The 26,364-nt window shown below is 39.0% G+C and overlaps 1 protein-coding gene across 2 annotated transcripts; it reads left to right on the top strand.

Annotated features, from left to right (window-relative positions):
• Positions 1-4,244: 4,244 nt before the first annotated feature.
• On the top strand, positions 4,245-10,574 carry SLITRK5 (SLIT and NTRK like family member 5; the record flags this gene model as incomplete). Of its 2 annotated transcripts, none has more annotated exons than XM_079779647.1 (2): positions 4,245-4,311; positions 7,666-10,574. In XM_079779647.1, the coding sequence occupies 2 exons, from the start codon at positions 4,245-4,247 to the stop codon at positions 10,572-10,574; spliced, it is 2,976 nt and encodes a 991-aa protein (XP_079635773.1). The 2 variants fall into 2 exon arrangements, with proteins under 2 accessions (XP_079635773.1, XP_079635774.1); XM_079779648.1 differs by lacking the exon at positions 4,245-4,311 and adding an exon at positions 4,973-5,094.
• Positions 10,575-26,364: the final 15,790 nt, after the last annotated feature.

Raw genomic sequence — 26,364 nt, 5'->3', positions numbered from 1 at the left:
ATTGTTCAAAAGACATGTGCATTTTAAATTTTGGTAGATATGTCCAATTGTTCCTCCAAAGAGAATGTTTTAAAACATAATTCTGGCCGAAACCGGTTTGACTCAGTGGATAGAGCATTGGCCTGCGGACTGGAGGGTGCCGGGTTCGATTCTGGTCTGAGGCATGTACCTTGGTTGCGGGCACATCCCCGGTGGGGGGTGTGCAGGAGGCGGCTGATCGATGTTTCTCTCTCATCGATGTTTCTAACTCTATCCCTCTCCTTTCCTCTCTGTAAAAAAATCAATAAAATATATTTTTTTAAAAACACACTAAAAAAAACGTAATTCTGGCAGAAGAATATCAGGATGTGTTTACAAGGAACTGTATGAAGTAAGGAAGAGAATTGACTATTTTATGCACATCTTCCTCTTATGCCTCTGAGAACATACTCTAAGCCTGGAAATAACTAATTAAGTCTATAATGATCATTTTGGATTTAATAAACATCATTGCATTAAATATTTGATTGTTATAATTCCAAATGTGTCAGACTGAGCAAAAACATATGCTATATGGTTATTTAATTTAGCAGTTGCATGGAGAAACAATTATAAATGATAACTCATGTTTTACCATCCAGAAGAAACTTTTCTCCCTTTATGAATATGTGGTATATATAACTTCAATGTCAAAGTCAATAAAAATATAATTTAGTTCTGAAAAAACTGTCACTTAATAAATATTTTATGGATTTCGTAGCTATTACTATCATAAATGTAACCTAATAGAGCTAATTTTAGAGGAATGAGGAATCTAGCATTGAAATTCTATAATCTCATCTCACCAATTAGACTAACAAAAAGAAATCCAAGGTCTACTGGATTTAAATTTCAATGATGTTGATTAGTTCTTATGAAATTTCAAAATTATTGCCAAAGAATATCCTTGTTTATAATCTGTTAGTTTGCTTCATGAGAAACTATAATTCTTAACTATTTTAATATTCTAAACAAACCACACAGTGTAACACAAATGTAATATATTTTAAGAAATGTATATAACATAAGAATTCCTCCAAAGAACCATAAACACCAAAACAATAATTCCAGGTAATAATAAATATGATTTCACATATTTCAATTTCAAGTGACAAATAAGCTAATTGTGGTTTAATTTAAATTTTAATATGCAGGAATCAAATTATGTCCATGTATGAAATGCATTTATGATGCCACTACATCATGAACTAATTATAACATACATAAATATATGCATAAACATTTGGACAATGATTCTCAGCTTTTCACATCCAACTCAATCAAATAATGTTTAATTTAGTATTAATGACTTTAATTTTGGAGAGCTATATTTGATCAATCATTTCATTTTATGGTTTCCAAATGTGTTTATGTGATCAGGTGCATTTATTTGAGTATTGTATGAAAGCAAGTACACATATCATAGGACTGTATACTGTTCAGTATGGACAGAAACATAGATAATGTTTATTCTTGTGGTTAAAGCCTCAGATTTTGTCACTGTTATACGATTCATGTATTTCATTTTGAGGCAATAGTCAATATTCAAAGAAAACAGGAGTCTACAGACTAGTAAATGAGGCTTTTCCTTATTTCTATGATGCCCACCCCCAGCCCCCAGCCCCAAAGTTCTTCTGTGGTCTCTTCATATCAGAGTATTTTCTCAAAATTCCCTTTCCTGCAGAGGAGCCTATAGAGACACCTAGTGGGAAATTGTAATAGTGGCTTCGCAGGCTATCCTTAATATTGACTTAATGATAGAAAGTTGACATCATTTATTTATTTGAACCACAAGGAGTAAACTGAAATAGTTTCAGTGTCAGTTTTCTAACAAAACTTAACCTAATTTAATTGCAAACATGTTTAATACTTTTTAGTGCAACAAAATTTATTTTAATTAGAATAATAAATATTTAAAATAAAAATACAAAACCATAAATTGGACTAAAATTTGATATTTTATTGCAGCTGTGAAGATTTTGGTAAGTCATAAAATAATGAACTAAAAATAAGTCCAATAATTGGTTAAGGCATTTTTACCTTTTCAGAAATCCTATTGTTTATCAACATTGAAAATTATGTCTGTCATAGAACAATATTTATATCCCAAAAGTGTCTAACTGTAACTTATATGTAATTTTAAAACTATGACATTTTAAAACTTTCATTTTGAAAATATAAAAGTGACTTAATACTTTAAAAATCAATTTTCTAAAACATTTCAATCATGTTAGAAGATAATGCAATGGGACCATATTACTAAATGCACTATTATTAAAGACAGAAGAGTATCTCAAGGTGATACTCTTCTAGTAACAAGCCTTTTATGAGTGCAGTTTAAGTTGCCTGTTTATACAATGTAGCTATAGCAAGTGGCTAGCACACCTAGGCCAAAGGTTTCTAAATTTAACAAGAAGTTGTATTAGAAGATTTTATTTTCATTACCTGATATTATGGATTACTTCTTTTCTCTCTTTCCTGCATGTCCCGAATTTTAACAAAATAAACAAAATTGTTCCCAACAAAGTATGTATGGCTTAACTTAAAAATATTTGCAGAACATTGTCAGAAGAAATTTCAAGAATATTGCAAAACCTCAGGAGACTGCAATGTTCATCACCTCCAGAGGATGTGGGAAGATACGTTTGTGGCTTTATACATCAGACTCCAGATTAATCTTATATTTAATCAGGATTTCAAAACCACAATTTTATCCAAAATGTAACCAAGGAGGAGACGATATCAGGGTTAAGATAATTGCAAAAGATACTACATAATTCATTCCAAAGTAAAATGGATTAAACATACTTAAATGGTAAAACTACCCAATTACGAAAAAACACAGCTTGCATTGGGCTACTTATGATCAACTTTTTTTTTTTTTCTATGCCTGGGATGGATTGCAGGTTTAATATTACTAACACTGGAAATGCACTCCTTATGGATATAAAGACCCCCTTTTGGGGAGGGTGGTGTCTAGTTTCACGGAAAGAGCCAGGAATACTTACTGTAGAGATGAATCTAGTGGAGTTTAGCAGGTGACTCTTCAAGAAACTCGCTTCCTATCGATACTGCATGTACTTAGGGGTTTCCAGCTTTTTAGCACACACCAACTAAATTCAGAAATATTTTCTCTGAAAGTAGTTGCTATTCCCTTGTATCGCCCACACATACCTATAAAACGTAATTCTTAAAAAAAAATTAAAAAAAAATAAAAATCTAGCGCCCTTGTTTGCAGCTAGGATGAACCACTCCCTCTTCCGGGGTCCTTTACAGTGTGTACAGGAGACAGCAGCAGGGGCTGCGTTATTCTGAACGGCAGGGGGGAGGCAGGCGCTCAGCACCGGGCTGGGATCCGTCCGTACCGACCGCCGACGAGCCTGGCGCTGTCGGGGTTCTTTTCCCTCCTCCCTTTCCCAATCCGAGGATTGCACAGTCCCGCGTTCGTGGTACGCACATGGTCCAAGACTCCTCTGTCTCCTGCAAATGTGACATCCAAGGGGGGCTCCGGTCGCGCGCCGGCCCGAGCCCCGCCGGGGACGCCTCCGCCCTCGGCTGCCACCTACCGGCCACGGAGCTACCGCTTTGCCGAGGGCCCACCATGTCTGCTGCAGCTTGGCTCGCACCGGCCGCGCGACCATAAACAAGCGCTCTGGACGGGGCCCTGCGCCCGCCCCGGAGCAGGCGTCTCCGAGACCCCGGCGATGCTCACCGCGCTGCCACCTCCTCGGCGCCCGGGAGGGAAGACGCGACTTTCTCTGAGTTTTTTTGTGTTTTTTTTTTAGAGTCGCCGGGCTGCCGGGACACGCCACCGGCGTAGAACAAGGACTGTTCCTGTCCCCCCAGACCACCCAAAGGATGTCGGAGATAGAGAGTTCCAAATAATGACGATCGATCGTGTGCTGCATCGGGGAAAGGGATAGGAAAAAAATATATAAATATATATATATAAAATACCCTGCACCCAACGGAAGCGCTGAAACCGCCAAGAGGATGCGGGAGCCGAACAAATACTAAGTGGGGACCGCGGCGGCGGCGGCTGCAGCGGGCTCAGCGCGCGGAGAGCGGCGGCAGCATCCCGGCGCGGTGGTCGCCTCTACGCAGGGGGGTGGGAAGACTACGCAGGGTGGGGAGAGGGGGGGGGGGGCGAGGACCGTGCAGGAAGCCGCAGCCGCCGGGGGAGCAGCTGGAGGGCCGGTGCCACCTTCACTCGCCCCCTCACTACCATGTACAGCGTGCGCTGCAAGAAGAAGGCGGGCGATGCATGCACACCCCCGCGCCCCGCTCCCTCCGGCTCGTCCCCGAGCGTGCGCCACTGACCAGGGGGGAATGTGGTGAAGACGCTCCGGAGGAGAGCCGAGGGGGGAGGGGCGGGCCGGCCGGCGCGAACCCTGGCCGGAGGGTGCGAGGAGCCCTAGGCGGCTGGAGGGGGCGGCGGCGGCTGGCTGGAAGAAAGTTGCCCCCGATGCAGATGGCAACTGTAAGTACCCGCCCGGGGCGTGCGGTGAAGGATACGGGGGGACCCCGCGATCGCGGTGTGGCGCGATTGGGAGTCTTGGTGTGCGAGTGAACGTGAGTGTGAGCGGGTGCGAGCGGTCCGCGGGGCTGACCGTCACGTTGGAGGTGTCGGCGGGGCCAGGCAGCCTTCTCCGCGCGCCCCCCCCCCCCCCCGCACCTCCTCCCCCAGCTCCCTCCCCGCCCCGCCCGGCCCCTGTTCACCGCCCCTACCGCGCGGCGCCTCTACAGCGGTCCTCTGCCGCCCCCTCCCCCTCCCTCCCCGGCCCGCTGCTCGCGATCGCCCCCCTCTACCCACCCCCCCCCCCCCCCGGCCCGCTCCGACTACTGCGGAGAGCGACCGGGAGAGCCGTTTGGGGAGCCCCGGAGCCCGCGGTCGCCACCGCGGCGGCGGCCCCGGGCTGGCGGCGTTCGGGCGCCTCTCCTCTGGCCGCGCGGACCGCACTCCTCGGCGCCAACTCGCCCCTTTTAGGCTGGAGAAACCCAGCGCACACCCCAAAGAGGTATTTTATTTTTTTAAAGGGTGGCTGCCATGAGGGGGCCCTGGAGATGTGAGACGGGGTAAGTCGGCCGATTACTTTGCAAAAGAGGCTCGTGTGTGTGTGTGTGTGTGTGTGTGTGTGTGTGTGGCGACGGGGTGGCTTTTTTTTTTTCTCCCTCCCTCTCCCTCCCTCCCCTCCTTCCTCCCCTTCTCCTTCCTTAGCTTTGGGGCGGGGTGGGGGAGGGGGAGCCTCTCGTCTTGGAACTCCGGGCGCCTCTGCCTCGGGGCCGCCGTGGGAACAGCTGTGCCCGGAACGGCGGGGCCGGCCTGGGCGCTGGGCTCCAGCCCGCGAGGCTCCAGAGCTGCTTGAGGGGGATGTGCAGGGCGATGATCCGCGGTCTCAATTCTTTGGGGGGAAAGCAAACACAGCACCCCCCCGCCCCCGCCCCCGCCCCCGCCCTCCAAATGGAAAAAAAAAAATCTGATCCTCTGAGAATGTGCAGCGCACCCGCGAATTTACATCGAAGGTGCGTTCCCGTGTCAGAATGCCAGCCTTCCCCGCTCATTCAACTTTATTTTCTCAAATTGTGGGGCTCCTTGGCCGGCAAGCAGGAGGAGAAAGGGAGCGGGGTGAGAGGAAGCTCTTCGACCCTGGCTAACCAGAACTGAATTAAAGTTGTGGACGCTCGAGTTTCACACCGGCTGGACACCATTCGCCGCGGGCTGTCAGAAGGGGTGGGAGGTGAACGGGGGCGGGAAGGCGCCGGGAGGGAGGGCGAGGGAGGGGGAGGGGACCCAACCCGGGCTGAATGGAGGTGCAGATTTGATCCAGCGGAGAACCGAAATTTCAAGGTAAACATTTTGCTTTCCTAGTGGGGGGTGTTTTTTCTTCGGCTTTCAAGCCGGGACGTGTCTGCCGTTGCGTTGGGAGGTCGGGGATACTTGCGAGTATCTGTGCCCTGTGATTCCGATTCTTCTCTCCACGTCTGGGTGGCCACACGTGAATGGTTCGCAGGCACCCTCGCACCTGTGCGTGTGAATGCGGGGGGCTCGTAATAACCTGGGCTGGATCCGGCTCGGGCATCCGAACCGACATCTCCATTCTTGAACGCATGACTCCGAAACGTCTTGGCTTTATAGTCTTGGGTTGCGATTGGACCTCCGACTTCGGTGGTGGTGTGGCAAAGGCGCGGGTGACCGAAGGAGAGGCACTGGTTCCCCCAGCAGCGGGTTTCCACCGAACGCCCCCTCCCTCCACCCAGCGCAGCACGCACTCACACACATTCACACACCCGCTCCATTTATGTCCTTTCTTTTATGAGTACTGCTGTCGAGTCGAAGTAGGAAGTCGAAGGAAGCCTTTAAGGGGACAAAAAGAAAGCAAGGAAGAAGAAAAGGGGGAGGGGATCAGATTGATTCCTTGGGGAAATGAGACTCGGATGTGTAAGCACTGACCTATGTCACTTGCTGTTCTTCCCTCCTTTCTATTTTGTCTTTAATCAGCCCCAAGTGCCCTTTTCCCAAGGGGGGGGGGACGGGGGGACGGGGGTAAAGCATTGACAATTAAATGTAGTAAGCAACTCCAAAAAATGGGGATGTTGGCACTGTCGTAGTTCAGTCCAAATCTTGCTAATTCAATAGGGTTAATTTTGTATACCATGGCAATCAGATGTGTAGCCCCAGGTAAGGGCGGGAGGGGGGCGCTGGCCCTTGGTTTACTTTTAGCTGATTCCGGGTAAGCAGTTGGAATGTCCTCTTTAAACTCCAGGTATGGGGAGGTGTTCTGGGATTGCGGATGCCTTCGCAGAGCTCTTTGCAACCCACGGTGCAGAACTATTTCAGTGGCTTAGGGATGCGGTTTGGTAGCGTCGTCGCTGACATGATCAATGAGAAGTGGATGCAGGGCGCTCTCTGAGAAGCTCTGTTAAGTGGCACCGTGCATGCAATTAGGATGCTGATGTGCCTAATAGCTCGGGTCGTGAAGTCCACCATCAAAGCCGCCAGCACGCTCTCCTTTCTCTCCACGAAAGCTCCCGCAGACAATTGGGGGTTTAAGAGCTTCTTTTGGGGTCCTTTTGATGCATCGTCTCACATCCTTTATGACTCTGAAAAGTATTCTTTAGGTTCCCACCTTTGTCATCTTGTGGCTCCCCGCCTTTCTGTGGAGATGGGAGACCTTCACTGTGCACTGTGAACTGAAGAGGTTCTGAAAGAAGGGCAGAGTGGCTGGGTATCGGTGAGGTGGGGAACGTTGTAAAATGGTGCTTTTTTTTTCTTCTCTTAAATTAGAGCCACGAAACTGAACTGACAGCCATTTTATGTATACTTATGGGTTGGCTTTGAAAAGGGGGGGGAGGGGGCTAGGAAGCACACTAACATGGGACATTATCTAACCTGCCCTGGTCTGGTAAAGAGCAGCATTTCCTGTTGTACTCATTAGGAAATGAAATCAACATTTAAATCAAAATGACTGTCAGATTTTAATGAAGCCTGGAAATGTCCATGTTGGAGAGGAGGTGTCATTCATAGTCCCCCCCGCCCCCTCCCCCACTGCATTTCAGAGAAATAGTATAAGGGAAAAGAGACTTTCTGAGTGATCCCTTAAATTCTTGTCATATCCTGTTGTTTCCTTTTTCCTCTCTCCCCTGCAGGAGGTAAAATGCACACTAGCTGCCCCCTGGTAACTTTGGAACAGGACCTGCACAGGAAAATGCATAGCTGGATGCTGCAGACTCTAGCATTTGCTCTAACATCTCTCGTCCTTTCGTGTGCAGAAACCATCGATTATTATGGGGAAATCTGTGACAATGCCTGTCCTTGTGAGGAGAAGGACGGCATTTTGACTGTGAGCTGTGAAAACCGAGGGATCATCAGCCTCTCTGAAATCAGCCCTCCCCGTTTCCCAGTCTACCACCTCTTGCTGTCGGGAAACCTTCTGAACCGTCTCTATCCCAACGAGTTTGTCAATTACACCGGGGCTTCGATTTTGCATCTGGGCAGCAACGTTATCCAGGACATTGAGACCGGGGCTTTCCATGGGCTTAGGGGTCTAAGGAGACTGCATTTGAACAACAATAAGCTGGAACTTCTGCGAGATGATATATTCCTTGGCTTGGAGAGCCTGGAGTACCTACAGGTCGATTATAATTACATCAGCGTCATCGAACCCAATGCTTTCGGGAAACTGCATTTGTTGCAGGTGCTTATCCTCAATGACAATCTCTTGTCCAGTTTACCCAACAACCTGTTCCGTTTTGTGCCCTTAACGCACTTGGACCTGCGGGGGAACCGGCTGAAACTCCTGCCCTACGTGGGGCTGCTGCAGCACATGGATAAAGTTGTGGAGTTACAGCTGGAAGAAAACCCCTGGAACTGCTCCTGCGAGCTCATCTCCCTGAAGGACTGGCTGGACAGCATCTCCTACTCGGCCCTGGTGGGGGATGTGGTTTGCGAGACGCCCTTCCGCTTACATGGGCGGGACTTGGACGAAGTGTCCAAGCAGGAACTTTGCCCCCGGAAACTTATTTCAGACTACGAGATGAGGCCCCAGACGCCTTTGAGCACCACGGGGTACTTACACACCACCCCAGCTTCGGTGAACTCCGTGGCCACTTCTTCCTCTGCTGTTTACAAACCTCCCTTGAAAACCCCTAAGGGGACACGCCAACCCAACAAGCCCAGGGTGCGCCCCACCTCTAGGCAGCCATTCAAAGACCTGAGCTACAGCAACTCCGGCCCCAGCATCGCCTACCAGACCAAATCCCCCGTGCCTTTGGAGTGCCCCACCCAGTGCTACTGCAACCTGCAGATCTCCGATCTGGGCCTCAACGTCAACTGCCAGGAGCGAAAGATCGAGAGCATCGCAGAGCTGCAGCCCAAGCCCTACAACCCCAAGAAAATGTATCTGACGGAGAACTACATCGCGGCGGTGCGCAGGAGCGACTTCCTGGAGGCCACGGGGCTGGACCTCCTGCACCTGGGCAACAACCGCATCTCCGTGATCCAGGACCACGCCTTTGGAGACCTCACCAACCTGAGGCGCCTGTACCTCAACGGCAACAGGATTGAGAGGCTGAGCCCGGAGCTGTTCTATGGCCTGCAGAGCCTGCAGTATCTCTTCCTCCAATACAACCTCATTCGTGAGATTCAGCCTGGGACGTTCGACCCGGTCCCAAACCTCCAGCTGCTCTTTCTGAACAACAACCTCCTGCAGACCATGCCCTCCGGCGTCTTCTCCAGCCTGACCCTCCTCAGGCTGAACCTGAGGAGCAACCACTTCACCTCCTTGCCCGTGAGCGGAGTCCTGGACCAGCTGAAGTCCCTCCTCCAGATCGACCTGCACGACAACCCGTGGGATTGCACCTGCGACGTGGTGGGCATGAAGCTGTGGGTCGAGCAGCTCAAAGTGGGCGTCCTGGTGGACGAAGTCATCTGCAAGGCGCCCAAGAATTTCGCCGAGACAGACATGCGCTCCATTAAGTCGGAGCTGCTGTGCCCAGACTACTCCGACGTGGTGGTTTCCACGCCCACGCCCTCCTCCATCCAGGTCCCCTCCAGAACCAGCGCGGTGACCCCCACCGTGCGGCTGAACGGCACCGGGGGCCCCGCGGGCCTGGGCGCGGGCGGAGGGGCGTCCTCCGTGCCCTTGTCGGTGCTGATCCTCAGCCTGCTGCTGGTTTTCATCATGTCTGTCTTCGTGGCCGCCGGGCTCTTTGTGCTGGTGATGAAGCGCAGGAAGAAGAACCAGAGCGACCACACCAGCACCAACAACTCCGACGTGAGCTCCTTCAACATGCAGTACAGCGTGTACGGCGGCGGCGGCGGCGGCGGCGGCGCGGGCGGCCACCCCCACGCGCACGTGCACCACCGCGGGCCCTCGCTGCCCAAGGTGAAGACGCCCGCGGGCCACGTGTACGAGTACATCCCCCATCCCCTGGGCCACATGTGCAAAAACCCCATCTACCGCTCCCGAGAGGGCAACTCCGTGGAGGATTACAAAGACCTGCACGAGCTCAAGGTCACCTACAGCGGCAACCACCACCTGCAGCAGCAGCAGCAGCAGCAGCAGCAGCCGCCGCCGCCGCCGCCGCCGCCGCCCCAACCGCAGCCCCCGCCGCAGCTGCAGCTGCAGCCGGCGGAGGAGGAGAGGCGGGAAGGCCACCACTTGCGGAGCCCGGCCTACAGCGTCAGCACCATCGAGCCCCGGGAGGACCTGTTGTCCCCGGTGCAGGACGCCGACCGCTTTTACCGGGGCATCTTAGAACCAGACAAACGCTGCTCCACCACCCCCGCCGGCAGTAGCCTCCCGGAATACCCCAAATTCCCGTGCAGCCCGGCTGCTTACACGTTCTCCCCCAACTATGACCTGAGGCGCCCCCACCAGTATTTGCACCCGGGGGCCGGGGACGGCAGGCTGCGGGAACCGGTGCTTTACAGCCCCCCCAGCGCCGTCTTTGTAGAACCCAACCGGAACGAGTATCTGGAGTTAAAAGCAAAACTAAACGTTGAGCCGGACTACCTCGAAGTGCTGGAAAAACAAACCACCTTTAGCCAGTTCTGAAAAGCAGAGAGAAACTCCCTGGGAGCTTTTGCATTCAAAAAAACAAACGAGCAAGCCGGTACACGCGGCGAACCTATTTGATTAATTCTGTTGTTTCGACGTTTAGAGTGAAGTGCCTTGGCACGGGATTCTTAGCTTCGGCGGAAGATACTGGAAGGGTGTGCACTTTCCTTTTCATTTTACACGTGGGGAAACGTTTGTGTAAACAGGGCACATCACTCTCTCTTGCGTGTGGGGGAGGAGAGGAGTAGGGGTTTGGGGGAAGGCAATTGGACGCACGGGTGACTTATATTAAAGGTAGCAGTCGTTTTCCTAGTGGTTGGAAGTGCTAAGAATGGTGGAAGGTGGCAGCGCGTAGATTCTACTCTTTCCTCTTTTGCTCCCTTCTCCCCTCCCCTTCTTCCCCTTTAAGCCGCGGGTGGGTCTCAATGGCTTTTGTGGAGAGATTAGCACACCCCAACTTTAATAGAAAGTTCATTCTCTTCTTTTCCTCTCTCTCCCTTCCCCTTCCTCTCTCTGCTTCCTTGCCCCCTCCTCTCTCATTCCTTTTCTTTCTTTTAAAAGGATGTGTTTGTATGCATTCTGGACATTTGAATTAAAAAACAAAAGTATTGTGATCTTGAAAGGATCACCATAGATGTGGACAAATCATTAAAATTACAGAGCTATATGATCCATAATTGATTAGTCAAAATAACTTATTGATGAAATATACAAATATTTTATTGTAGCACCTATTTTTATATGCACATTTAGCATTTCTCTTTCCTTCACTATTTAGCCTATGATTTCCACAGAGGTGTCGCACTATATTAGAAGCTGCATTTCCAAAATTGAAGTGATATCAGGAAGGCATTTTAAACCACTCAAAATATGGAGAACTTAATGACAAAGTTTTAAAGCCAGTGCAACCCACCCAATTGGATCGGTAATTTAAAAAAAATAACTGATTGTATCCCAATATATATTAAAATATTAGGGCAATTAATTGGGCCATTTGGGTGAGAATCAGGTGCAAGTTTTGGGTTTTATTAGAGAAGATTTCAAAGTATTTTTTATTAGTCAACCAAAATGATGTATTGATTTGACTACTATTGTAGCCGATTTTTGATTGTTTAACCAAACACCGTTGCATTTGTACAGATCCACGTGTTCTAGCACCTCAGAAGACCAAATGATGGACTGTACAAATCCCTATACAATGTCTTTATCCCTCTGGGCAGCAAGCAATGATGATAACCACAAACAGGATCTCTGTAAGATGGGGCTATTGTTGTTACAGTCTTATATGTATCCCAGCACATGTAATTTTTTAAATAGTTTCTGAATAAACACTTGATAACTATGTCAAATATGAGGAATTGAAGTAATGATTACTTAAAGTGCAAAAGAATTAGCTATGTGTGAGTGACTGAACCTCCATTATTAACAATTTAGGACAAAAAAAAACCTAATTATCAAATTAAAAAATATATATAGATGTTATTACACCTATGGCGGTTCACAGAATTATGTTTCTCTAAATATGTCATTTAAAGTGTTTATTAATGAAATTTTAATTGTATACTTCTTTTCCTTATTGAAGTATTCATCTAATACATGGAGCATGGTAAGTAATATATTGCCTATTCATTTTTCTTCCAATATTGTGTGTTTTTGTCATGTCAATATTACTTATTCAGTCTACAGGTTTCCATAGTTTCATAATTTTACTTGCATAAAATTACCTTCAATAATTATGAAGGATACTTTATCTCCAGTTTATCCATGTCCTAAATGTTCATAATGTTGGCAGGTATAAGCCGTCCACCGCTGAGTAAGGTTTGCCAGTGAACTGAGATTCATATTTAAGGGAAGGAAATGTTTGAATTAGCCTAAAACTTAAAGAACTTTGTGCTTCATTGCTATTGGTGGGTCTTCCCATAATCTCACCTGAAATGTGTGCAATATCAAGGACTGTTCATGAACTCTATGTTTAAGGAGCATTTTCCATGGCATTCTGCCACAAAGAGGCAGCATTCACCCATGAGTAAATTGACAGTAACTGCTTGGATTCAGGTTGAACAGGTGATAATAGTTTTACCGAGGAAATTATATATATATATATATATATATATATATATATATATATATATATATATATATATATATTACATTGGCCAAGTGAAGTAAACTATCCCCATTCTGTGCAACATGTTCCTTTCCAAATTCTTTTCAAAGGGAAAGTAACAAGATTAATGATGCCATGTGATATCATGAAAAATTAAAAATGTATCTTACTTTTCATCTACCTCCGCCACATTAAATTCAGGATTAAAAAAGAAATATAAGTAGCAGCATTTGCTTTCACAGTTGAAGCTGTAATTAATTTATCTTCATTATGGGAGTTATTTTTCTTTTAAAAGTGTTAAAATCACTTCCTCAATATTAGTATATGTAGATATGGTGGGGTTGTATAAATTATAAAATGCAAAGTGGAAACCTCCATGTAACTAGGTGTTTTTCTCTTAATTAATGCATAAAATAGGAAATAAGAATTACATGAAATTAAAGATGTAACTTGCAAAAAATTCTGTGATGCATTTCAAAGATTTACAAAATAATATTTCAAACTAGCACTATAGTATATAATCTTGTCACATACCCTCTTTTTAGTTGGTTTATTTATACCTCTATTGATCCTAAGGTGCCCAGCGTTATTTTAAATCTCAAAAATAATTATATGATTTATGAAAAGAGGTTACTTCTAACTTCTAAATTATATTTACCAAATGTATTAAGAAGATAAAGTAAACATAATTTCTCTAATATACTTGAAAAAAATTTTTAAATGTACAATCATGAAACTTGGATAAAATTAAAAACGAATTATTTTTTTCTCTTTACATGGTTTCCTGCCAATACAGTAACATATACAATAGAACGTAAGTTGTGTGGTTTTAAATATTTTATTTTTGTTTTTCAAGAATGTTCACTGGATAAATTGGGCATATCAGTGGTATATGATTGGAGTAATAGTCCCTGCATACACTCTCTTCATAGAATTTTGGAGAACAACATATGTAATGTTTCAGGCATCAGTTAAAATTTGGATGCAAACTAAGCTTAGTTTTCGTTCTTGTTCTATTTTATATGTTGTGTAATCTCATACAGATATATTTCTAGGTAGATATCATAAAATCTTATTTTTATCTATGAATGATTATAGTGTAAATAGTTAAATTATTTCAGAGAAAATAAATATATTCTGTATAAATGTGGATAATTTGTATGCTAATAGTCAAAATCATTTACAGCCAAACCTGATGAGTTAATCAACTTTAGCATAAATATCATACTTGGAACACATCTTTTTTTTAGGCAAGAGTATCACCTTTAAATATGTGAGGTGGAAAATTTTGGTGAATGTCCTGGATATCCAAGTCAGTCCACTACTGCTCCCTCAGTATCAATTAAGAAAATCAAACTATTGGATAATGAAAACATCTGCACATATTGCAGAAAAAGTTAGAATTTAAGACCTTAATCTAATATACCAGTTTCTTGCCCTATATCATTAGTTCTAGTCTTGTTACTAAGTTATGTTGTTAACAAATGATTCACATTAAATATATGTAGTTTTATTTCCATAATCTAACATTTTTACTTCCTCTTTTCTTTCTTCTTCTTTTTTTTTTTTAGATCTTCCCCTTTCCTTCCTCCTTCCCTCTTCTTATGCTTTCTCTTCATTATTTTTCAGTAGGTCAAGGGAAAGAGTGAGAATAGTTCAGTCCTTGTTTGAAATGCCAAAATCTGGCTACTTAATTTCAAGAGCTCAATAGATTGTTTCCAAAGTCACATAACTCCAAACTAAGGAAAATAAAGCAGACCACAAATAGGCTTCTAATTTTTTTTTTGGAAATACCCATTTGTACTTTTCAGATGCCTCCAAATTGAAATATTTTCAGGGGTGGCAAAATATTTGCTATAATTAATTTTAAGGGTAAATTTTACACTGAGAAAGAACTAAAAACAATAAAAACCAATCTAAATGCTAGAACAAAGGAACATTTAATTATTTCTAAAGGAATAAAATGTTGGGAAAGTGGTAATTAAACTATTGTTGAATTAACTAACTTATGGATAATGTTCCTCAAACCCTTTTAAGTCCTCTACATTTTTTCAAATACAAATATATGACAATAAAATCAAAGTAGTTGGATTGCCATTAGTCATGTGCATAAAAATAATTATCATCTATATTCAAAGGAACCTTATGTAATTAATATTACATTTGGCAACTGTGCATTTTATTATTAATTTAATACCTTTCTATAAATATTATATATATTTCCCTCATTATATGTAGCATGTATGTGACATATCTATTATCAAAGAGAGTATTTCATACTTTTCATCTAGTGTTTTATATATATATATATATATATATATATATATATATACACACACACATATTAAAATGTGTATATATATACATTTTAATATATATGCATATATATTAAAATGTATATATATATATACATATATATACATATATATAATAATTCTCACTGGAGGGGAGGATATGTTTTCCATTTATTTCTAGAGAAAGTGGAAGGGAGAGAGGAGGGGGGAAGAGAGAGAGAGAAAGATCGATCTGCGAGGGACACATTGATTGGTTGTCTCCTGCCCATGCCAATACTGGGGCTAGGGAACCTGCAACTAAGGAATGTGCCCTTGACTGGGAATTGAACCTGCAAACCTTTGGTCCACAGGCCCATACTCTAACCACTGAGCAAACCAGCCAGGGCTATATTTAAATTTTTACAATTATTTTAAGTTATACTTTCTATGGGTTAGGCTGGGATAAAGAAAATAATGGTATGCAGTATATTTGATTGTGACAATAATATAATACGATTTTCTTCCTCTGTTTATAGCAGATCATTTGACTTACAAACACAGGTCATATGTTTTTCATGGTAATTGTACCAGTATTATAAAATGAATAGCTTTTGGCCCTGGCCAGTGTGGCTCAGTTGGTTGAGTGTCCTCCCATGAACCAAAAGGTTGCCAGTTGGATTCAAGCTCATGTCCAGGTGGTGGGCTTGATTCCTGGTAGGGGGCAGGCAGGAAGCAACAGATCAATGCTTCATTCTCATATCGATGTTTCTCTCTCTCCCTCTCCCTTTATTTCTAAAAATCAATTAACAATTTTTTTAATGAATAGCTTTTGTACCCGTATTTTAAAAGAATAATATTTACCCTTAAGTTTAAGAATGACTTAAATTATTTCTTATTAAAAAGCTTTTGACAATCAAAACATACATTTCATAGAGAATTGATTTAAAGCAAATATAATATGATTTGATTTTCTCATTTTTTATTTACTATTAAGATAAAAATGTAATGATACATTGCATAATTTTAAGTACATCAGATACATTTTTGTTAAACATTAAGAAATTGATCCTATAGAAGAAAAGTAATATTGTTAGTGATAGGTTGAATGGAAGTCTTCCAAAGAGGTGTTTGTTTTTTTTCTTAATTAGGTATCTCTATCAGTGAAATGAAGGAATATTATATAGTTGTACTATAAAATAAAATTATATGTTTCTAAAAGTATAAACTATGAAACAATGTTTTCCAGGATTTTTAAAATATGTTTTTATTGATTTGAGAGAGAGAGGAAGGGAGAAGGATAGAGAGATAGAAACATCAATGAGAGAGAAACATCAAACAGCTGCCTCCTGCATGGCCCCTCCTGGGGATGGATCCATGCCTGCAATCTGGGCATGTATCTTGAGGGGGAATTGAACTGGTGACTCTTGGTTCATAGGTCAATGCTCAACCACTGAGTCACACCTGCCAGACTTTAAGGATTTTCTTTTTTAATTTAACATGCAGAAATGGAATGGTGGCTTTATTGAATTGAAGGCTCATTAATATCTTGGTCTACTTTTGACAAATTTCTTTACAGATCATTGCATGTTAAGAAATATTTCAAAATATCATGAAATAAACTCAATTCAAATTTAATTGTATTACTTTGACATTCAGTCATACATATGCAAGAGCAAAATACAATTACTTTTCAGTATTTTGGAATATGCATATTTTGAAGTTTCTTAACAATTTATTTCTACCACTGGTAATGATTTTTACTGTTTCCAAATAACACATTTTTAAAAGAATCTTATTGTATGGTTCATTAAAAACAAAACAATATTGGATATTGAAATCAAAATTTGTGTATAAATGCAACTTCTAATTAGGTACATGCCTATTTACATAAAACAGGAAGGGTGGCAGTAACCCCATGTTACTTCATTTGCAAAGTTCTTTGTCAGACTTCGACTAGCATGCTTTATTTATGAGAGGTTCGTCAGGTGCATGTAGACTAAAAACTTACATACTAAATATAAAATGTTTATGTAAAAATGATTCCTTGACTAAACTAATATATTTTAGCTGTAATGATATATCTATAAAAATTATCTGTAGAAAATCGTGCTTTTTAACAGTATAATACTAGACTTTTTTGCTCTATTTAACTCCAAAGTCAAAAGGGTGTTGCACATTCAAAAGTTCTAATAATAATGGGAAAAGTTCTATTACATGTGTTTAAATCCTGAGTTTTAATATTGACTTTATCTCCACTCCCAAGTGTATAAAGTTCACAGAGCATGTTTTTCTTTGTATTACTTAACTCTGTCCTTGCTAATGTCCCCTTAAAGTACACTAATACACATAATATTTTTTCTTCATGTTTTTCTTATTTGTTTGGCATCAAGGTAGCAAATATTAAAATAAACAGTTATGAACTAGCACTTGTTAAATTATAAATTAAATTTCATTTCACTGAAACAGTTCCCTCAATTTTTTAATTATCCCCCAATTTTAAAGTTAGTGACTAGCATATTTACATAGGTGACTACAAATGTGAAAATTCAGATCCGTAAATTACTCATATATGTCAGAGAATATTCAAAATCATTCACCGTATTATACTTTAAACTCATTCATTCTGTACAATGCTATATTTTGTTTCTGGTTATGTCTTAGGTGAAAATTAGGTATATCATTACAAATTTTAATGAGAATAAAAAGTGAAAGGTGGATATTGAGTACTTGGATTCTATATTTAAAATACCTTCTCCAAAGTTAACAAAACTGTGTATTTTGAAAATCATTTAGAAAGTGTCTTTGTATAACATTATACATTTTATGAAATGGCTAGTTCCATATGGCTTGGATAATCTATTGAATATTAAGTTAAAAGTGCACTCTTTCTTCATTTAAGAATTTTTATCTGAGGGAAGTTTTTGTTGATTTTTTTTTTTTTTTGCATAGGATGCTTGAGTCATGTTGGACATTATAGCTTGGGCTTACACTTTCATTTAAAAGCCCTGTGTCTAATTTTAAACATTAAAAATGATCTTTATTATGCTTGATTCTTGCACCTCCAGTAGTTTTTCTTCCCCAAATATTGAAAAGAAGCTGTTAATATATTTCCATTTATATTGTTAAATGAAAATATGATTTTCCTACGTCATTCCTAGTGTAACAATCCAAATACTATGTAAGCACAACTTAATGTGAGTGTGAGGATGTGGATATGAAATTGTCACTATGAACTCATCACTCATTAATAATCATCTTTAATACATGGCATCTAAATATAAAGCTGAAAAGACTGGATAGCTCATATACTTTACAAAATAACTCTACTGTGTGCTTATAAATACTAAAGCAATGCTCGCCAAGTGGTGATCCACAGCTAAATTCTGAGAAATCTGTGTTTTATTTAATCAGAACAATTTTATTTCCTTTTATGGAAATAAATTTGAATTTGAATGCCTATAGGTTGGATAAGCACCCTCCATATTGTCTTAATCTAGCAGCTTCATATCATATTATCTGCTGAACCATGAGGGCTTTTGCATTTTCAACCATGTTTACATAAAATTTGTTCCTCTGATATTAAAATGTATATACCATAATGATGGATTTTCAGGCCTTGTTCTCTAGGAGCTCAGTTTCTCAATGCTTTATATATAATAGCTGAAGTAGCAAATTCTATGTAGGATTATATTATGAAGAAATCAAAGTTAATATAGGAAAAATTAAGAATGAATGACTTTACAGCCAGAGGAAACTGGTTTACTATAAATGAGTATTCTATTAAAAATGTGAATGTAAGTGTTAAAGATTGTAGTGACTTGAAGTCTCCCAGAAAAGACATTGTAAATTGCCCTGACTCCCACAGGCCCCTGGCCACCCTAAGGCAGCTACAATAGTAACTGAAGAAGTATGTTATTACAGAAGGAAAATTATAATCACAGCTAACAACAGAAGTTTTTCTCCAAATGTCTAACTGCGGATGTATTTGAAAACAGTGCAAAAGGTCAATTCAATGAAAGTGTGTCAAACATCAAATATGAGATTGCTTCCAAGATGGAAGATGTAACTTGGAAAATCTTATCCAATAAACTTAGCACCATGTTGGTTTTTTTTTTTACAAGGAAGAAACAGAATGGCCAAGACTATTTTTTTAGTGTCTTAGAATGAAATACTGAGTAGAAGGAAGATATTTTTTAGTATTGCTGACACTATTAGTGATAAGCTGTAATTTGATGTATATCTAGAGGAAGTAAATTGATATATATCTAGAGGAAGTTAAGAGAGAATAAAATGAGATTCCCAAACTGTCCAAATCAACTTGTTTACTTTTAAAGATTTTTTTTCATTTTTTTGAGACTGACACACTTTATAAAAAAATTTGGATTTCATCTTCTTTATTAATTTTCTAACAAAATGTGAATTAGCTTTGCTATATAAATATATTATAAATTGGATTTTTATTTTTACTGGTGATTTGCTTTATTGATAAGCTGGGCCTGAAATAACAAAATAGTTGTATATTATTTACTGTCATTTTATAACAAATGGTAGCCAAATAGGAACAAGACAGAAGGATAGTTCTAAAACTCCAAATTATATTTCTTTTTTCATTATAGATGATGTGTCCTTTTGCAATTTTTTGTGACTTTGTCTTATTTTCAATTTTTAAAAATTAATACAATGCCTAATTAAATGAAGGGCTTAAATAATTTATATTTCCATTTTTTCTACTGGGCTTATATCAATTGTGATTCCAAAAATTAACAACATGATAATTAATTATTGTTCTTTACACTATATACCTGTGAAAGCCGGTCATAGTTTGAAATGTATTTTTCAATTTCTCCATTAACAGTTTGTTGTTTTCAAAATTAAGTGGCCATTTATAGATACTTTGTTTGTAAGTTTAGATGTACAACTTCTTTAAAAAAAGAAAGAACTTAGTGTAGTTTTATTGACTTCATTTTTTACCCTTTGAAATGATTGCATGTGATTGCAGTATAGTTCTAAAATATATGATCAGGATTTATTTCTCAAAAAATTGAGTGCTATTTTTGTACTAATGGTAGTTGTTTCACATTGGCTTATTTTGCTTGCTTTGAACACATTTTGAGATTATGTATGAGGCAATTTTCATTATGTTGGTTTTAATTCAAATAATGTTTGGCACATTTGTTTTATATTAGCTAAGATATAATAATAAAATACAGAAAATATATCAATATTCTATTATATACAATATTTAAGGGTTCTTGGCTTATTTTATTTCAGAATTAGTTACAGAAGGTAGATTAAATATGTGATGTAGCATTTATAATTTTAATATTCTAAATTTAGCAATTGCTCTCCCACTTAATTATTAATAATATAGGTAGTTTCTAATTTTCTTTTATCTGGTGCTTTAAATTTGGTGGTTAATTTAAGAATGAAATTATTTCTGTCTTAATAGATTTTAATATCACTGCAAATGCTATTTTCTAGTCTCAGTAACAATCTGAATAACCCCTCTAACGCTTAAATGAATCTTCATAGATTGTTATAAATAAGGATCTCTAATGTTCAGAATTTTAAGTGGTAGCAACAACAAATTCACTATAAACACTATAATTAAATCATTACCTTTTCTATTAAGAAGAAAACAAACTCAAGTACATTACAATAATGTCTTGAATGATATTGAAATTCTAGTAAGCTGACATTCATACCTAATAAAAAAGTCTTATTAATATCATCTCTCAACATTTACATTGTTGTATATAAATGTGTTCCTATTTGTGCAACAGAGAATTAATCAACCCAGAATTATTTTGATGGTAATTTTTCTTTTTAATTGACTTGCCAAAATTCATCTGAATAAAGGTATAACAGGAAAAAGAGATATTTGGGATAGTGGCTGTTCTTATCAGATCCTAGAACTATACCTTGGACTTAGTAGGCACTCCCCTAATGAATTAACAAACACGCATTTATAGATGGCAACCAACTGAGGTAAATTCAGTGTAAATTATATCCTAAGTTGTCTATCACACCATTTACCTTGGCATAAACTTTAAGGATGTCTAAAGTATCAGTAAGAATCTAAGGTGACTCTTCAGTGCCTTGGTGTACAAATATATATGCTACTAGTGAATTTTAAATATACTATATAATAAAAGGCTAATATGCAAATCAACTGAATGGCAGAACAACCAGTTATTGTGATGTGCACTGACCACCAGGGGATAGACACTCGATGCAGGAGCTGCCCCCTGGTGGTCAGTACACTCACCCAGGGGGAGCTGCACTCAGCCAGAAGCTGGGCTCATGGCTGGCAAGTGCAGCAGTGGTAGCCGGAGCCTCTCCCGCCTCCACAGCAGCGCTAAGGATGTCCGACTGCCGGCATGGGCCTGTGGGGAATGGGCCTAAGCCATCAGTTGGACATCCCCTGAGGGCTCCCAGACTGCGAGAGGGTTCAGGCTGGGCTGAGGGACGCTCCCGCCCCCACGAGTGCATGAATGTCGTGTACCGGGCCTCTAGTATTCATAATAGACACAGGAAATATTTTTTAAATGGCTCCAATTTTAGTCCACTTATCTAAAAAAAGTTGAGATAAAAAAAAATAGAAAGAAAACTTGAGCACTTAGACATAAAATTCTATTTTGTTGTGTTGGTACAATTGACAAAGTTTTTAATAATTAAGAGGAGTAATGATTGTTGTTTTTCACTAATATTATTGTTCAGAGCCTGCCTTACTCAAGATACTGGTGAAATTTACAGGCATTGCACAGATATGTTTCTGGTGTTTTAAGCCTAGTGAGGTGTTTATCTATTTAGAAAGCTTTTCTGGGCACTGTATGCTTTCCCCTGGGTGTGAGAAAATCAGTTCATCCTTTAAATGAGAATGTTACCTCCAGGGAAAACGTAATCCAGAAGGAATAGTACATTCCTCAGGGCAGTTTCCTATACAAGGACACATTTTTCTCTGGGGCTGGCTCATGTATATTTCATTGGGAGAGTTTTAATATTTTGAAATATCATTGCATTTAGTCATAAGGTACCGTGACTATAGAATAGAGTATTATTTTGGATATATGTTGACATATTTTTCTAAGCTTTTCTATACATCGATTATATTTTAGCTACTTTTATTTATTGTTAAAGTTCTATTTATCTTCATATTTGAGGTAAAATTGATAATGTCATAAATAAAACAGATAATTATTAATATACATCATATATATTTATATATGAATATTTACCCAGAACAAGAGCTTTAAGTGAAGTGGCTGTAGAATTTCACTTATGAACCTCCAACAGCACGATTTTAGAAGTTTTTAAGCTTTTTTGATACCAAAATATAAATTTCTTCTCTCCATAGAAATTTCCTTTATTTTAACCTTGATGAAAATTTGGAGAATGAAGTAATTACTTCTTATTGTCACTTCATTATTCTAGAGAGTTTATAAGTTGAGAATGTAAAGCTGTTTAACATTGTAGTCACATATTTTAAATACTCAACATTATATTTAATATTAATATTTTTCAAAATTCTGTTCAGACACTATTTTTGCCCACTAAAGAATATTGGGATACAACTACATAATTTCTATTTGCAGATTTTTTAAAAATAAAATTACATTAAAATGTAGTCTATTATATGTAGTATGAATATAAGCAACATTACTTACAATGCCAGAGAATGAAGATAAACTTTTTGAATTAAATACTTAGCTATTTTTTGCAAATTCATAATTTTTTTCTAAAATAAAGACCCATTTTATATTAAATGTATAATATTAAAACATTAAGATGCATTGATATTATGCTTTGTTTGTAAAATAATATACTTTCATAGTCACTAAATATAGTAAAGAACTGTTTCATAAGATATATCAATATTATCAAAATATTTCAATAGATATATGATGATACATTTGAAAATGTATTTCATTTTATGAGTATTAACTTTATGTGTTATTATGAGGAATAGAATCAAAGAGGCACCTTTACAAAATACTTAGCATAATCAAAATGAAAGTAAATTTTTGTATTTGGGGAAAAAAACTTTTTTCCCCACTATTTTCTCTCATTTCTTAATACAAAATTAGTTTCCTCTTAATAATGTTCATTTTAAAAATTTGAATTGCTATTTATTATGTAAAAATAAAATCACTATTTTTTATTTAAAACAAGACATGGACTGACATAAATTTGATGTAGCTATTTATTTGTGCATTCAAATTAAATTTAACTAAAATTAATTCAGATCAGTTATATTTTAAATGAATCCATAAGTTAGAAATATAAAGCCTATCATATATGTTGGATGTTAGAACCATTTTATCATATGCTCGAATATAGTGAATACTTTTTAAAAGAAATAATGAATCATTTTAAGAATAATTTTAATCTTTTTAAACTTCTGCACTGTGATTCTATAAACAATACTGATATGCAGGTTTCTATTTACCTGCTTTTTAAGTGGGAATGTAGGTATGGATATCTATTGTTTAAATTACATGTTTTTATTGAATTGGAAAAAAGATAACATTTAGACAAATAATTGAAAAAATAAAGGTTATCATATTGATGAAATATTACATAATATAATATATTGTGCACATTTTATAATGTGCACATAGCTATTAACAGAATTGACTATTTATATGAAAGTTAAACAATGTGCAGATATTGTATTTAACTTTATATGGTTTAATTTCTATTTGCCGATTTTTTAAAAATAAAATTACATTAAAATGTAGTATATTATATGTAGTATGAATATAAGCAACATTACTTACAATGCCAGAGAATGAAGATAAACATAGATTAAGAAAATAAATAATATTTATTTTAAAATATTTAGAAAAAATATATGTTTGTGTAGCAAATGTCAACCTAAATGATCTCTAGGTGTATTGGTGACTCAATTAGCAGTATATATTTTCACATACTCTTTGTATTTACATATTTTGACTAATGCCAATATCTGACATATATGATAACCTATTTGAAATTTTACTTCAGAATGGCGAAAAAATTATATTAGACAATTATTATTCATATCCTACACCACAGCTATGACAAATTTGTAAATATTGCAATGGGAAGAGTAATGTTTGGTTTAATTTTGCTACCAATTTATTATATTTATATATTAGCTATCTCTCCATTTGAAAATGTTTCTATGAAACAAAAAATTTCCCATGTGGATGGAATGGGGCTACAATAAAACAAAGGAACATAAGGATGTGGTTATGATCAAACTAAGGTAATTTTTAAAATAATAAACCTTAAAGTACTTTTAAGGAATTCTAAATTTAGTGTCTATTAGGTAGTAAATTAAAAAATTTATAAATATGATAATCACATTAAATTTTTGGATTAATAACTTTAAATTAATTTTTAATCCCACTACATCATAACCTGTTGCAACATTGCTATTAGATTCATAGTTGAAATATTAGAAGTATTGGATAAAAATTGCATTTGAGGTGATTTTCTTCAAGTGGATCATGTTGGTACTGCTGTTGCTAGATATTATCCTTAGAATAATTCTGTTGCTGAAACTCTATGTAGGTCTTATCATCTGGAAATGTTGCATTGGATGTATGTGTACTATCTATATATATGGCATATATATGTTCTCATATTTTTGTAGTATCATTGTTTTATAACTGGAGTGGCAATATGTATTAACTAGGATTTGGAGGGATCTCACATTTTTCCCTTAATTTTTAATTTTCCCAAGGGATATAGAATTTTGGTATAAAAGTTGCTATATAATGAATTATTCCTAGGAACCATTCATGTTTTTACATTATTGTTAGGCTACATTTCATAGCATATTATTATAGTTTCTATTGTTTTAATTTAATGTAATTCATGGATATTTACTTATCCCTATGTCAAGATTATTCTATTCCTTTCATATACTGCATATAAAATAGCATTTTTGTTTGATAATTTTTGTAATGCAATGAGCCAGACATAGTTGGTTACTAAATCAAATGGAGTATAAGGGTATGGGATCTATCTGTAAATGGAAAGCAAAGATATTTTAAATTGATTATTGATCTTTTTACACATTGACAATTTTAATTCAGTGAAATGCTGTGCATTGTGATTACTCTTAACATAGTTGATTTGCATTACTTTGAGTTCTGAAAATGTTTATATTTACATTTTTCTAGTTGCTCACAACATTAGGAATTGGCTGAATCTGATTGGTCTTAACCTAGAATAACTATGAAGTAGATAAATCATACCTCCCTTACAGACTTATTGTCTCAATTTTGGCTTTCTTTTTAACTTGCAATTCAACTAAGAAAGTTTACAATGATGTTGTTTCTAATTCATTCTTTGTAAAATGTTAATTAGTTCTCCACATTGTGCTTCATGAGAATGATATTATGATGAAAGTGCCTTGGAGATAAAAATGATTTCAAAGCTATTAAGCATACTCCTACCTATGAAATCCCAGTTTCTGTGACAACAGTGATAGTAGGAGATGTGGAACAAAAACCCAAACTCAGCATCAAGGACAGAATTTATGCAAATTAGCCCACTTCTCTTATTGGGAGGAGGGGGGGTGGGGACTGTCAAACTAGCAATCAGGTAGAAAACAAACATAGTCACCTAAGAGAATAAGTCACCTGTCTTTTTGTGGTTTATATTTTCTTTTTTTTTTAATGTTTAGAACATACTCTTATAAAAGTGTTTATTGTTGAAAGTATTATAGATGTCCCCTTTTCCTTCCCCCAAGTCCCCCTTCACCGGGTTCCAACCGCACTCCAGGATTTCACCACCCTATTGTTTATTTCCTTATGTATTGCATGTATGCATATAGGTTCTTTGGTTAATCTCTTCCAGCCCCTCCCCGCTTCTCTCTGAGATTCATCAGTTTGTTACATGTTTTCATGACTCTGGTTCTATTTTATTCATCAGTTTATTTTGCTCATTAGATTTCTTGTTCATTTATTTTGATTTTTAGACTCAATTGTTGATAGATATGTATTTATTGCCATTTTATTGTTCATGCTAGAGGCCCGATGCACGAAATTCATGCATGGATAGGGTTCCTAGGCCTGTCCAGTGATCAGGGCTGATCTGTGGGGAGACTGGCGGAGCAATCGGGGGGTGGGGGGGTGCTCCCGCTGGCACCTCCCTTGGCTGGCCTGGTGCCGCCTGCTCACCAGCCGGCCCTGCCCCCTGATTGCCCCACCACTGCTGCCAGTCGCCTCTCTCTATGGGGTGACTGGCGGGACAATTGGGGGGTCCCCACTGGCACCCACCTTGGCTGGCTTGGGGCCTGCTGGCTGGGGGAAGCTCCTGCATTGAGCGTCTGCCCTCTGGTGGTCAGTGCACATCATAGCTACTGGTTGTTCCACCGGTCATTCCACCTTTTGGTTGATTTGCATATTAGGCT

This window comes from Cnephaeus nilssonii (assembly GCF_951640355.1).
Source record: "Cnephaeus nilssonii genome assembly, chromosome: 8".
In the NCBI taxonomy this organism is placed as follows: domain Eukaryota; kingdom Metazoa; phylum Chordata; class Mammalia; order Chiroptera; family Vespertilionidae; genus Cnephaeus; species Cnephaeus nilssonii.
This window is presented reverse-complemented; position numbering and strand designations above follow the sequence as displayed.